The 15,243-nt window shown below is 37.4% G+C and overlaps 1 protein-coding gene across 4 annotated transcripts in view; it reads left to right on the top strand.

The window, feature by feature from the left end:
* RAPGEF2 (Rap guanine nucleotide exchange factor 2) overlaps positions 1-15,243 on the top strand; it is a 201,933-nt gene that overhangs the window by 118,690 nt on the left and 68,000 nt on the right. The window contains exon 1 of one of the 4 annotated variants that reach the window (XM_014944726.1): positions 1,189-1,257. The exons of 2 other annotated variants lie outside the window; for them this stretch is intronic. In XM_014944726.1, the coding sequence (XP_014800212.1) occupies positions 1,204-1,257 (54 nt within the window). In that variant the 5' untranslated portion in view covers positions 1,189-1,203. Of the gene's footprint in view, positions 1-1,188; positions 1,258-1,639; positions 2,137-15,243 lie in introns of those variants that run through there. One more of the 4 variants, XM_014944735.1, reaches the window with a different exon arrangement.

Raw genomic sequence — 15,243 nt, 5'->3', positions numbered from 1 at the left:
AACTGTTAAGGTTGTTCCCCCCCCCCCCTTATTGTTCTTGTCAAGAAAAAAAATAAGGAAAAGAAAAAAAAAAAGACTTTGAAGTTACTTTAAGCACAGATGGTCTCTGATTTTAAAGAATGTGTTGTAAATGTGTTATAGAGAACTGTACTAAAGTTGAAGTCTAATGGAAGAGTGGCATGTTCCTTTTTGCCCTGGCGTGGTCTCCCCTGTGTCAAGTGGAGTGGAATTTTGGCACTCAAGATGTGCGTCGCATAGGGCTGACAAATAGTTTATGGGTTGAGCGTGTTCCCCATTGTGTTTTAGCTCCTCTGCAGTATGATGTTGGTAGTATAACATGAGAAGGGGTATGGTCTAAATGGGAGCAACAGGGGAAATTTCTGAGTTTAAGATATAATTACAGTCAGAGAGGAGAATTATAAGAGCTGTATGTATATCAATCTCTTCCAGATCTCGCCATCCCCTTTTGTTTTTAGTGGGGTTTGTGTATTTGGTGTGCAAGGAGGATCAGGAGCTATATTCATTCAAATGACATGTTAAAGGGTTCTGGACGTTACCTGCCACAGCCCCTGGGTATCTGTGGCCTGTGCAGCGGTGAAGCTGCTGAAAATCTGAGAGAGCTCATCAAGTGCACTGTTTATAAATACTTGATAACAATGTTTACAGCTCTGCAGCAGCACTCTTTTGGGTGGGGGAAAAAGGGAGGTGATGTCAACCCCTCTGCTTTATCCTCATCTTCATGAAAAGTCGTGCTCGGTTCAGGATTTGGTGAGGTAAACGTGGGTCCTTATTCCCACCCTGACTTCAGTGATATTCTTAGGAGCCAGCAGCGAACGGATCCCTCCCCTCAGGGGCTGCCCCGATCTTCAGAGGCTGATACCAGATACAGGCAAGAGCTTGCTGTTTTATCTGCATTGTCCATCTCTACCTTAATGAGTGAAATGGTTAAGTATCCGAGGGGGCGAGCCTCAAGGAATGTGTCTTCCATTTGACTTGAATATTTAGGTGGAAAAAGGGAGAGGGAGGGCGAGGAGAGAGCGAGAGAAATCCACTTACATCACTGGAACTGCATTGAGTGTGTGCCTGTGTGCAGGTTAAGAGACAGACTTCAGTGTCTTTGCTTTCTGCAGGAAGCAGCAATGCCGTTTGTATCCTAAGAGGAATTTTTTATTTAGAAAAGGAAGCATTCTTTCTACCCAGGAAATGGCTTTCCTTGTGCGTTGCTATGCCAACTGCCTGCAGCCATGGTCTTCCAAAGTAAGCACAATAACGTAATTATATTGGCGTATTGCATTCAGACTCATGATTCTCTGGGTTTTTGTGTGTGTGTAACTGTGTTGTATTTCTGTTGCTGACTCTTTGGGCGGTAGATGTGCTCATCTTGATTGCGAGGAACAGGCATCATAAAATTAAATGTCCATCAATGTCATGCTGTTAAGATTAATTGTGCAAACTTGGTTAGCTGAGTGGAACAGAGATCACTGGTCACTACTGTCAGCATCATTAGCAGCCAGGGGAGGAGGTCCCTATCCGCGGGCTCTGCCCTGATTTTGGGGGAGTGGAGGGTAGTGGTGGAGCGGGGGGAGGCTGCGTGTGTGAATGTGTGTGATTGCAAATGAAACAGGAGTATTAACAATGCTTGGCTGAATGCTGGAGGCTGGTTCCTGCACCCTGACTAATATAATACTGTATTAAGGCTTTTTAAGGGAGTCTCTGTGCAGTCAGCCATTTTAGCTTTTTTCCTCCTTTTTCTTTTCTTCCCATTCCTCAGGCTTGGGGAATGGTTTTGTTCCCTTGGATGAATGCTGGCTATGTAGGGTTTCATCAGGCTCTCTACGTCCTGACATGCTTAGACTTTCAGTGTTACAAAAATGGAGCCTAACGCTGTCGTTTGGATTGCTGCTCTGCACTACAAGTGCGAGGGGGGGTTTGAGCTTACCAGTAGTGACACTTTTAGCTCCAGCTCGCTTTCCCCCCCTCCTCCTCTTTTGAATGTAATGCTGTAGAGAGTGACTTGCCATCCATAAGAAATTGGTACATGATGTGTAAATTCAGTTCAGCTTACGTTTCTTCATTATGAAACCACTTGCAATCCCAGCTAACCATGGAGTTATGGGCCAGCAGGAGAAGCACTCAGTAAGTATTGCAAATTCTGTTTGTTCTATCAATAACCTGTCACGGGCAAACTGCATGGGGATTGAAACCGCTTGTCGTCCTGCTCACGGGCTTTCCTGCTTGTGAATTTAATAGTGGGTTTCGAGGGAAAGCTGTACCTGAGGTGGCATTAGAGTCAGTGGTTGTATTTTAGATTGCTTTTAGCTTAGAAAATGCAACTCTCTAGGTTCTTTATGAATGTTAAAAATTTACTGAAAAATGCTGACATACATTGGGTAAGAAGCTATGAGCATTCAGTTAAAATCAGTATGCATTTGTTAAAACTTTAAAGAAATATTCAAGCTGCATAACAAGTGATATAATTGTAGGGGATGATAAGAATAGATTTATTCTGTCTAGTGCATGGTACTAGGGTGCTTTTGCCTTGTAGAATGGCGTTTAACATCTGTGATACACTTATGCTGAAAATGCAGAAACTGTTAGTAAAACATGGAATGAACAAAAGGCGTTAAGTACTGATGCTTTCTAATTGATCCCATGAGTCAGCTACACCTTTGTCATGCTTTAATCCCATAGGCTGCCTGTGTTTATTGTTTGGGAAAAATGCATTCATAAGCAGAAGAGCAAACATTATTTAACAAGGCCTCAGGTGTTAGGAATTAGAAATTTAGGGTTTATGTGAAATAAGATTCTAGAAGTACAGATACTTATCGCTCAGTTAACACGTTTAGATCTTCATGCTAGATTTTTGTGACTCAATGTAATTTTCAATCTGACAATTTGTTTCTTGAAAAGATATTTATATAAATATGTTCTGTGCGTACTCTGTGTGTTAGAATGTGCATGGGAACGTGTACAGGGTGTTCAGCATGTACAGCTAAGAATTGTGAATATTGGGAAGATGTGATAGCAGGAACTTTTTAAAGGAGGATTATTTTCTTCAGGAATTCAGTTTTGATTGTGTAGAAATATGGAAACTAATCTAGAAACATTTCAGAATGCGTCTAGTGGATTTTTCTTAGGCATGTAGCAGACATATCACATTTTCTTGTTGTAGACTGTTTTGTTCCTTTCCCTTCTTCTTAATTACATTCAAAGTATAAAGGAGTTCATGTTACCCAATCATTTGGTGTCCATGAAATATTTAGAACTTAATCTAAAAATGAAAAATCTCCTTTCTTCCTGAAACTCAAGTACTGAAGAAGCTGAAAATAAAATAGGATACATTGAATTTGCAAATAGGAATAAAATCAGAAAGTTTTTTCTACTCTCTGAAGAATGTTGATGAAAAGTTCTAGATTGATTGTGGTAACTCACGAAGTTTAACTGATATAATTGTTTATAAATAAAGGAAAAAAATTACCTAGCATTTTAGAGACTCTGCATTACAAGCTCTGTCACATTTCAGTTATATTACTTTGAGTTAGTTAAATCACACAGATAAATTTCACTCTCTGGATCAAAATGTATGAATAGTAAAAGGGAGAAGCTTAAGATACTGCTTTACAAGAAAATTAGTTTACCTTAAGAAAAGTCCCCATGCTTGTAAGAGAAGGGACATACTTTGACATATAGCTGACACACAGTTGCAGATTTTGCATGAACAAAAGACATAGTTTAGACTTTATATAGAAGTTTAAAATGAAACTGTTAGGACACAATGTAGCTCAGTGAAAAAAAACAAAACAAAACACTTTGGCAATGAAACTTTCCATGCTTGGGTTTCCAGGTAGAGGTTATTTTGCTTGGAAAATTGGACTTGAAAGATGTGAATTCTTGGTAGAGAGGGAAGGCAAGCTTGGAGATTAACGGTATATAGACTTTGTCTTGCTTTGCCTAAAAGGAAAACTTACTGAATTAATCATTTTTTGTGATGACTGATTTTCATATTAGTATGTTCCCAGAATCCTGAATATTTTATTCTGACTTGATTTTATTTCAAGGAGAGAGCCTTAATTACTTCTGTGACATTCTCGCCTACAGTCTCACAGCTTGATTTGCTGGGACAATCTGGAATTGAATGCAAAAAATCTTCTGTGCAAAGTTTCACAAAATTCTGAGAATTAATTTCAGTTAATTCTGTTAAATTTTAATTCCACACTAGTTGGGGAATGAGCGATATGGGTTAAATCTACTGCTGTGTGAAAATGGTATGCAAACTGACCATTAAGTTCATTGTGGTGAGAATGGAGGGAGGAAAAGTAAAAAATTGTGTTGGGTTTCCTAGATTACTTAATATAAGAAATAAAGTCAGTCACATCAGTCATGTGTATTGGTCCTAAATGCCTCACACTTTCTAAATTGGAAGAGTTTGAAGCAGTACTATGGATACCTATCTGAAGGTGGTGTTGCTCTGTGGGTGATGTTCCTTGATACACAGCTATTGTCATCTGCTGAACAGGGACTAAAAGCGAAAGATAGCAGAGAAACAAAAGCTGGATTATTGAAAAAGTAGTTCTGCTTAGTTATTGTATGTAAAGTGCTTAAACCAATTTCATGAAGTTCAGTAGTTTTGATCTATTTGGCTGTGTCCTGGCTGATTTTAAGAGTCCTCTCAACCAGCTTTGTAGTGCTGTCATTATAATTTTCTTAATCTTAAATGTTAGGAGGATAAGTGATATTTCCAAAGTGGATGGAAATCCAATCCCAATTTCAACATCCAACTTTGTGGACGTTGAAACAACTATCTCTTGAAAAGTTTCACACATTGCATCATATACTTGTTTTTTTATGTGGAAAAATCACAGGAAGGTCAAGTGAATGAAGGTTCGCTTAGTAGACTCGGGCCTTCCAAAATGTTATCTTTCTATCTCATTTCTCCTTTCCCTTTTATGTGTTGTTTGTAGGAACTTCACTTAAAGTTATTTAAAAAAAAAGAAAAAATTGACAGGTATAAAGGTTTTTAAAAATGTGACTTTAGAAGCCTAGTTCTTTCATGACTACGTAATGACTTGCATTATGAATTGCAGGGGACATTGGAGTGACTTTTGCACAACCTGTAAGAAAGGATAAGTTACATTTTTACTTTGGATACTATTGAAATAAAGTCTACTAATAAAGGATATATTTCACTGCCAGCCCAGTGACTCTCCTTTAGTCATCATGTAGCTACTGCAGTCTTTTGATGTGCTTGACCTGTCTTGAATTACTGAAAAATATTGAAAGAAAGAAGTCAAATCTTTGTGACCTAAAATATAGTAAGAACAAGCCAAAGATTTGTGGCCCTGTGCTGGGGCCCACCTCACTCCCAGGAATGAAAAGGAAATGAGTGACATTTTGAGGAAAAGTCTTGACTGGTAATTGTTCAAATATGGTTTTTTAGCTTGGTTAGTAAGGGTGTTGGCTGATAAAATTTTCTGGAAGAGATCTTCATTATTGTTTTATAACTCAAACAATACATGTAACCTGGGATAGTTATTTGTCCTTTGAGTGAGCATCATACAGCGCTAATAAGATGTGGGAAAGAGAGATGTGTTGATGTGATCAGTGGCTACACTTTGTAAGCTGAACAATCTGAGATGGCATCATACCTGGATATTTATATATATATGGAAAAAAAATACACGTATGAAAAAGAACTCTGATTAGGTAGTAACCTGTTAGCTACTGTAGCTGCTGATGGTTGTGATTTTGGTCATCTTAATGAATTACACTCTACTGGGATTTGATACAGATTTTTTTTCTATTTTTGTTAGGTACCTTTATTGCTTAGTGCTACCAGATTTCTAGTTCGGTCCCTGCTGATTGCTTCTTCCTTTTTAATTTGTATATTTTGAAAAAAAACTTCCTCTCTGTAGCCCAATAAAGGAGTTGTGGATTTTTCACGTGATTTAGAATAGAATTTCACTTCTTCATAAATGTATTATGAGACAGTCTTTAATTACATGACCATAGATCTTCTGCAAGATTCATCTCAAGATAGATAGCCCTGGTTTAACGAGCAGCTGTTTGATATTTTGGGCTAGCTTCATTGCCTAAATGGCCAGGTTGTGTTTATGGTGTATTATTGGAGTCCTACTCAGAAGATGAAAGCATTACTTTTTTTTTTTTTCTTTTTTTTAATACTTCTGTGACTTTTTAAGGTGTTTGTAAATACAGTGTCAATGTGATTCACTAACGTAGTGCAGGGGTGGGCACTATCTTCATTTTTCAGGTAGCTCTGTCAAAGCAAATATTTGGCAAAAAGGACAGAATTTTGAGAAATTAAGCATAGTTAGGCCTAAGTAAGTGTTCAAAGTATAGATTTTGTTATTTGAATTTTCTGTGTACTGGTGCAGTTCAGATACTCATGGTTGTTTTTAAGTGACTTGCTTGGCATCCTACTAGAGATCTGTAGTGGAGTCTGGCTAAATTCCTGTTCTCCAGGACAACATTTAACTGCAGATATTCTCAAAAGCTTATAAATGGTGAAATTTGGGTCATTTCATGGGAATGACAGTGAATATATTAGTGACCTGTAGAGATGGCAATGAAAGCATCCTTGGCGCACAGGCGATGTCCTGCCGTCTTTCTGTTACTGTTTCAAGGCTTGGGGATTGCACAACATGTTTAAGGGCGGGGGGAAGAAAACCACGACAAAAAAGCCACCATCTGTATGTATGTTGTGCATGTGTGCACAACACACCTGTCTCTATCTTCTTAAGAAATAGCTGAATTTTTTTCAGGTCAACATGGATAGTTGGTGTAGATCTTATGTAGGGCATTTGCTTAGAAAGCTTACAAAGTAGGAAAAGCTCAGGCCTTATGATGAGAACTGGGAAACTACCATAATCCATATTACTGGCTTACATTCTGAAGTGGCCAGATCTAATGGTGGTGTTGGGAGCACTTGAAAAGTGGTATTTATGATAGTGCATGCTGAGATGTGTCATTTATAGTCACAATACAGATGTGAACCCTGAAAAGGAAAGTCAACTTCTTCCAAAATGCCATTTTGAGGCTAACAGACTAATACTATTTATCGTTACTGTGTTGTAGGCACTCCTGCCTGATCTTCAGGCATGTTGAAAATCCAGCTGAAATTGAGAGCTGCTGATACCAAACAATTAAAAAAAACCCAGCCAGACAACAAACCAACACAAGCAAAAAGCCAAACATCAAAAGAAACAAAAAATCCCGAAGCCCTTAATGTACGGTTGATTTGCTCCTGATTCTATGGGTTAATAAAGACACAGGAATAATAGAAACTCTAATAAAAAAGCAGAAGATAATGGACTGTGTTGAGCTGACTAGCATAGGTCAAAAATATCAGATAATTAGCAATATGCATGTAGCGGAGCAATGAAGTTCATTGTAAATAGAAGCAAGCACAGTCAACTAAGGAAATCCTGTGCCTCAGTATCTTAAATTGATTCTTCCACCTGCAAAATGTTTCTGCAGAAACTAACTAAATATTCTGCAGAATACTGGCTGAAGAGTTTTAAGCAGTGGTACTGATGCTTGTACTTAAGTGGTTTCCAAGTGACGTAAACTTAACCGATTAGCAAATGGACCTGTACAAATATTCCAGCAAGATGAAGTAAATTAGATTTTTGGAAATCACATTTTACTTATCTAAGGCAGAGAATCTCAGATAGTGGTGTGCAAAGATATACGTAACCTATAAGAGGATGAGAAACTGCTCTCAGTTGTGTTGTCTGTTTCAGCAGTTGTGATTGCTGCTGGTGATACTACTCCAGTATGCAAAAACAAGGGAAGTGTCTCATGTTCTTGTATGTGCTGCTGAGATGACCTAAGGCTCATCTGCAAAATACTTCTGTACTTGATAGCTTTACAGTTAGCAAATCAATGAAATATCTAAAAAATAACTGCACATGATTTAACAATGTGAGCATTAGGAACCATGATTTCTGGTTTCTAAACTGGAATTGGATGAACATTTGAACTGCGTTCAGACCATCAGCTCTCAGGGATAATGAATGGTGTTGATGCTGGAAGCTCTTAAGTACAGTTTTAAAAGCTTATTTAAAGTTTGTGTTTCTTCAACTGTCTTAGATGGTTTTTTATTCCCATGTGTATTATATGCTTTAAATTGCAACAAATTAGTCCTTAACAGCATCCTTGATGTTTGGAAAGCTGAATTAATTTTACTAACCCTTTCATGGATACACAATGATGTGATTTTTATCTGACTGAAATAAATAGAAGATTTTCAGGATCTCAGAATTATTTTACTAAAGTTTGATTTTGATCAGATATCTTTGTTGCAACAGCAGATATATAGCCAGACTTAGTTCTTTTCACTTGCATTCTTGTTAGTGTTCTCTAAATTTAAAATTTCATAGAAGTAATATTACTAGAAAGAAAAAAAAAATTTGAGAGTAGAGCATTTTGGTAGTTCATGAAGGTGAGGGTAATACTGAAGCAGAGTTTCCAGTGTTCTTGAACAATGACTGTGAAGACCCTACAGGATAAGTATAGTTAATGTTAAGGATTTGAAAAAAATGGGAGTAGTGTCTCAAGATTTACCCTTGACCAGAGAACCTTTTACCTGCTACACTTCATTTTCAACATAATATTTAAAAGTGTCTGGTAACTGTAGCCCAAGAGAAGCGTGGGATGACACCCTGGAGGTTTGCAGACTTTTAGGATTCTAACCTCTGCATGCTTAACCCATCAATCTGTTACTGAAATATAACTGGCACTCATCCAGTATCCCAGTACTAGATGGTTGGTGGTTCTTCCAGTTTTGTCAGCTTGCCAGTAGTCTTTTTTGCTGCTCATTTTGAGATGGTGATGATTCAGCTGAGAACCACAGGAAGAATAAACTGTGCTGAAGGGGTCTCTGCTCAGTGGGTTGCTTGTGAAAGCTGATCCTGTGCCCAGGAGCTGGAATTTATAGAGTGTTTGTCATTCTTTCCTAAACCTGTGTTTGCATGGGGTTACAAGAAGGGTAGATGAAGGACAACAGATTGTAGTGCTTTTGTGTGGGTTATGTTTGAAGGTAAATAGCTTTATGTTAACATAGCACCTGACCCAAATACTGCTACGTGGTCCCTAATACATCTGAGATATAGGTGTGGAGATAAGCTATTGCCTAACGTTTTTGTTTGGTTGGGGTTTTTGGTGGGGTTTTTTTGTTTGTTTGCTTGGAAAAGATGAAGGATCACAGCCAATTGCATTTGATGAAATAACTGGGAGATAGGACGAGATTTTGTGTAGGTAGTGTTTGTAATTTACACTTGTGATGCTGGACTTGTTTATTAGACTAGTGCAGTATGGCAGTATGCAAGAATGTGGGTCCAGCCTTTGGTCAAAAGGCTTCATCTGTCTGAGTTTCTTTCACTGCAAATGTGAAACTTGCTACCATGAACCAACCTCACGGTATTTAGCTAACCTGGCATTCTCTACTCGGCCTAAAAATTAAGCTGGTCAAAAAGCTAAAAATAAGGGCATCAGTCTTTTTGTGATCCATGATCACCATTGCAAACCTTGTAGCACAAAATCCCAGCATGTTTAGTTCCCTTTTCATGAAACGTGAAAGCAAATTTTCTGAAATGGGGAGTAGCCTGCTAAATCTCACAGCTTGGACTGGCTATTCAGCCATGTATTGTATTCTGTAGTATGTATTACGGGCAGTCAAGCTGATGTCTCCTGTAATATGCCATTCCTACCAAAGCTTGTCTAGAGCACCTTAAAAAGGCATCAAATAATTTGATCTGCTACGAATTTCAATAGTTGCTGTGCTTTGTGGTCCCTGTGCTGGGCAGTGGATGGGAGTGTGAATGCCCCTCCTTTAGTTCAAAGAGGCTTTCTGATTCTTCCTTACATGTCTTTGGAGTTCCAGTTTAGTGACTACTGTAAACAACCACAGAAAGCTCTGAACCATTTGACAAAATGTGAAGGTGTTGCTTTGAATATGAAGATGGTTGTGACTTTCCACACTCAAATATATGCATACCTCCATGGCATTTGCAGCTTGTAATGGAGATGACACTTCGCCTTTGGACTGGGAATATTAAAACTGTTTAGCACCAACCTTCTCTTTCAGCCTCGGTTTCTTGACTTGAATCAAGAGCCAGTTGCTTTTCAAAATAGAGGGAAAGCAGGCTTGGGAGTAAGGATGCAAAGAAGTGCAAAGTATTATGTTATAGCTGCATTTAGTATCTGTTAATAAGGTAACAAATGCTTTGGCAATAGTAAAATGTAACTGAATGCAGCACTTTTAACTTTCTGCCTCTAGATAAATTATTCCAATTGTCCCAGGGTTGGTTGGTGACCAAGTGGAAAACGTTGCTGATGTTTGGTTGCAATAATGTGTCCACTTGGTAACTGCAGTTACCTGGTGTTCAGAGGTGTATGGACAGACAGGGAGGAACCACATTGTAAACCCAGACAATAGCCCAGTGGTCGAATTCCTCAACCTGTGATTTCTTTCACTCCGTCTATAAATATTGCCTCAATTTATCTGACTGCAGGCTGTCAGCTTGCTTGCTGACAAGCACAGGCGCTGTGCCCTGGGTCATTTGGACACACTGACTGGGTAGGATTTATTACTATATAGCTTGACTCCAAACTGTGACTTTGCAAGTAAGAAAAATGGATTAAAGCTTTTTTTTTTTTTTTCCCCTCTAAAGAAGAATGATTTCATAAAAATGACGTTGTGCTATTTTGTAGATCTGCTCCCTTTGTGTATTCAGTTTTGTTGGCTTGCTTTTTAGTTAAAAATAGGCTTTTGCTGTTCTGTGCTGCTGTAATTCCTGCAGAGCCAGGAGAATGGGAGCTGGGTTGTGTGCTTAGAACTCCGTCCATAGCATTGTTTCCCAAATGCTGGTCTGCTGCTGCGTGCCTGACAACCGACCGAATGCTGTAGGAGTTACATGAGTGTCAGGAAGGTCTAACGTGGGATGATTTGAAAGGGCATGGGAAGGCCTGAAAAAGAGAACATGCCTGCAGAACTGGACTGTAAACTTAATATTGGCAGTGGGATTGGTGACTTGTAAACGGGATTGAAGGACATAGTACCTGAAAGATGGATGATATTTGGTTGTGGTTGAAAAAAGAAATAGTCTAGGTTTTAGAAAATCCAAACTGAGTTGTGGGCATTATTTCTTGGTTAGCTACATCCTAGGTTTGCTGAACCGTCAGCCCTCTTCTCGTTTTAACCCAAATACATTTTCTTATGCTCTTGTTTGTTTTGTTTTGTTTTTCTCTTGCATGTAAGCAAATAAAGGTTCTTCAAAACTTGCATTGTACACTCTCTGCCTCTGCTGCTTCACTGATCAAGGTACAGCTTGACCTCTAAATCTTAATGTATTCCTGATAACAAGCTAGGAAAGAAAATAGTCTTCCAAATACTTGGCAGGCAGTAGCTCTTTACTCTTCTAGATTGCTCAGGAAAGAGCCAGATGTCAGACTTGGACGTGTCCCTGGCGCACTTGCCTTTTCAGTTTTGACCTACATCACCAGTGGATTTTCAGCTAGGTTTTTTGGCCTTTGAATAAGAAGTTGACTACAGAGGGGATTTTTCTTGAAATATCCAGAAATAATGTAGAAGAATCGTTTATTTCCTGTTGTTCTTACTTTTAAGGAACTATGAGGTCCCTTCCAACCCTAACCATTCTATGATTCTATGAGTAAAAGGAAAATGCATGAATTTATGGATTTTGGAGCCTTTGTGAAGTGTCCTACTTAAATAATTAACTCCACATCTGGAAGTGGTGGTCCGCTGAATTTTTTAAGGCAACAGAGAAGACTTGTAATAATTCTTTTAAAAGTGAAGCTCTTCACAGCTGTAGGAGCAGAATAAAAAGCAAACTAAAATGAAAACAGTGTTAGTTTCTGTTAATAACTGTAGAAGTCTGTATGCTAGGTGTACCTCTCCTATCTGTACTTTCTGTCCTGTACAATCTTGCTCATTTTCAAAACAGGAAGTTCTTTTAGTTGATAATGTTGATTTTTTTCAGTTTTGTGAAATGAGAGTTTTCTCACATTTCAGAGCAAAAGATTTCAAAAATTTCCATTAGCTGAGACTTTCCAAGATCCCCGAACACAGCTGCTAATCCTCAATAAATGGATACTAAAATGTACTTTCACAAACAGTGGCATGCATGTCAGCAGTAGTATACAGAAAATCTATTTACCTACCCCTTTCCTGTTGAAGGAAGAGGTTGTTTAGACAGTTAAATGTCAGTCCTACACCTGCCACTTCCATTAGTATTGTACATTACTATTCTTTCTGTGATGATGGTACCCAGGGAAAACAAAATTTATGAATTCCTGAGTTAGAGTAATATGATGTTAATTTTTTTTTTAAGTGGGGGTTCAGTGTTCCAGCTGGGTTTTTATACAGTTAAGCATGCAGAGGTAACATGTTTAATGTAGTAAATGACTAAAATGTCTACCACTTCTATGAAAGAAAGTAACCTTCTTAATCTGTTGCACCATGGGGTCTTATAGCAAAGACCATTCTCACGCTGTCATGAATCAGCAGTTAAGATTTGACTCTCAATTTTTCTGGTTATTGCAAGGTGATCTATTGCAATGGGTGAGGTGTATGCACATGTTCCTGGGTCTCTATATTTTATCTTGTGGTAGGTGGGAGAAAAAAAGATGAAATTCACTAATTTCATTTATCCTAGTTATTGGTCCTAGTACTTCCAGCTGATTTCTGTGCTGCTTATTTTTCTTCAGCTTGGCAACCTCTGATTTAAAATCTCTTCCTAAATAAACACCATTGAAATATTTCATGGTGTCGCTAGAATATAGAGGTTGCTACATGGATTGTGTTTTTTTAATATATTATTCACCTAAGGCAGGAATATAAGGGATGATTTAAACTCTGTGCACATCTGCACAGACACAAATTGATAAATTTCTGGAAGTCACATCTGAATGTCGGCATTTTAAGCAGAATAACATGTTGCTTCGATTGATTATGTCTCCTTGCTCTAAAGCAGCCTTGGTTTTAGCAGGGTCCATATGGGGCCTTCCTGTTTTGCTTATCTTGTGAATATGTTGTGGACATTTGTAAAAATTAGGTGATTTTAGAAAGAAGGGGCTAATTGAACTTAGCATTTGATATTACAGTTTTGAATAACTGCCACTTAAAGCCACTTAGAAAAGCTCTGCAGATTGTTTCAAAATTCAATGAATATATTAATCATATAAAAAGATGCTTCTGTGTTGATCTATGTAAATAATTTTAAATGGCTTTGCACAGTTGTTGCTCCACTGTGCTCCAGAATTTAGGGAACACCTTTGCACTCCCTGAACACCCTAAAAAGAAGAAAAATGATCCTTTACTTCTTCCCTTCCTATGATCACAGTGAGCACACACATGTAGATCTTTTGCCCAAACTTGTAAATATTTGTAGTGGTTCAAAGAAGTTGGAATCTCGTTCTGTGTGACAGAGTAGAAACTCTGGAGGTATTAGGAATGCATGATTACACATACAGTTTTAAAAGCTTGTGTCAGTGTGAAAAATTTTCATTAATTTTCTTTGGCTACAATGTGAGGGAAAATGTGAAAAAAATTTAGTAAGCAAAGCAGATGTTACAGCAACATTCACTACTATTATATTGCTGTGGCATGAATACAGTTGCACTTTCAAAACTCATAAAATAAATAATAAAGCTCGTTGAGTTAGGCATGTTAGCATAGCATAAAAAATCGTAGATAAAGAAAAATCTTACTTTTTTAAGATTTTGCAACATTAGTCATGTATAAAGGGAAATGCTTGTCCTTTAAAAATATTTTGAGTTGTGTCGCTCTGCTATTTTTACATTATTCAGAAAAACAGCAAGAGATTACCTATATTACTATATTACATTATAATGCAAATGTGAAACCTTTTTACACTCTGTGCACTGGCCTAAGTGTTATCTATAAACTTTAAGATGGTTTTAAGTAAGCTTTTTTTTAAAATTCACCTTGTTTTAAAAAAGACATCCTTGTTTTTAAGCAAAATTATTTCTTCCTTGTTTTGACAAGCTTTTTTAAAAAAATTTGTGTCATTGTTTTGCAATGGTTACTATTTTGCAATTAGCAATCTCAAATCAGTGATTATGGTAATAGACATTTTTTCTTTATATTAAAGAATGCTTATATTCAAGTATGCTACAGCCAGAATATTCTTAAAACCAAGGTTTAGCAGGTGCTTTGATGTCCACTTGGGTGTTGTGATATGCATTTTGTAATAATGCAGTTCCTCAGGTTTTTCTGTTTGAGTTGAAGCAAAAATCTGCATCTTTCATTGTTAGACAATGAAAATAGAGGAAACTTCCATTTTAGAGCAAGCACATAGAAAACAGGTAGTCACGGTGCTTGATTTCTTATTTGGAGCCAGTCATTAGCAGCAGAATTATGCATGTTTCTCTCCTACTGCTGAAGTTACTAAAAAGCAAAGTCATTGCATTAGGAAAAAAAGAGAAACTAACCCACTTTTCTCAGAACTATTCCTTAATACTATAAAGCAAAGATAATCCTTTATTTAAAACTGCAAGGGTCACATTGACAAGACTACAGCCATCAAATATATAAAAAAAATAATTTAGTTTAATTTCTTGTGAATTGTCATGTCTCCATTTAAATTTTCATCAAATTTCTTTCAATTAATTTGGGATTTTATAGAGGTAAAACTGTTCAAATGGAAATCTCCAGTTTTTGCATCAGTGCACAGCATCTCCCTATGTATCTATCTATCTATATCTTTTAAAAATATTTTCTTTGGAAGTGCACAGAATACTTAAGTCTTTACCAAGAAGCTACCAGTAAGAAAATCTCAAACATTATGATGATAATTATGTTGATTTTTGTCTTTTTTTCTTCCTTTGGTTAGTCTGCTTCTGAATGATAACTATAAAAAAAAAAAAAAAAAAAAAAAACAAAACGCCGCAAAAACCACTAAACCATATTCCTGAGGACAAATGTTTCCTTGTGTAATGTTTCCTTGTGTGGCAGTTTAAGAAAGCAGCTTATTCATTACTAATGCTACCTGTTTTCATACTTCGGGACTACATAGTATTTGCTTTTCCTGGTGGCTCCCAGGGGGACATCATTCTTCCCAGATTGTATTACTGGACATTCAATTGGTGGGATACCCTTCAATTTACAGTGAGTTTCACATCTGATTCCTAATACACATATGCTGCGTACTGGGAGACCAATCGTGCAGACACGATCAAGTT

The sequence above is a fragment of the Calidris pugnax genome, unplaced genomic scaffold (assembly GCF_001431845.1).
Source record: "Calidris pugnax isolate Ruff unplaced genomic scaffold, ASM143184v1 scaffold15, whole genome shotgun sequence".
Lineage (NCBI taxonomy): Eukaryota > Metazoa > Chordata > Aves > Charadriiformes > Scolopacidae > Calidris > Calidris pugnax.
Note: the sequence above shows the minus strand (reverse complement) of the source record. Positions and strands in the feature narration are given on the sequence as shown.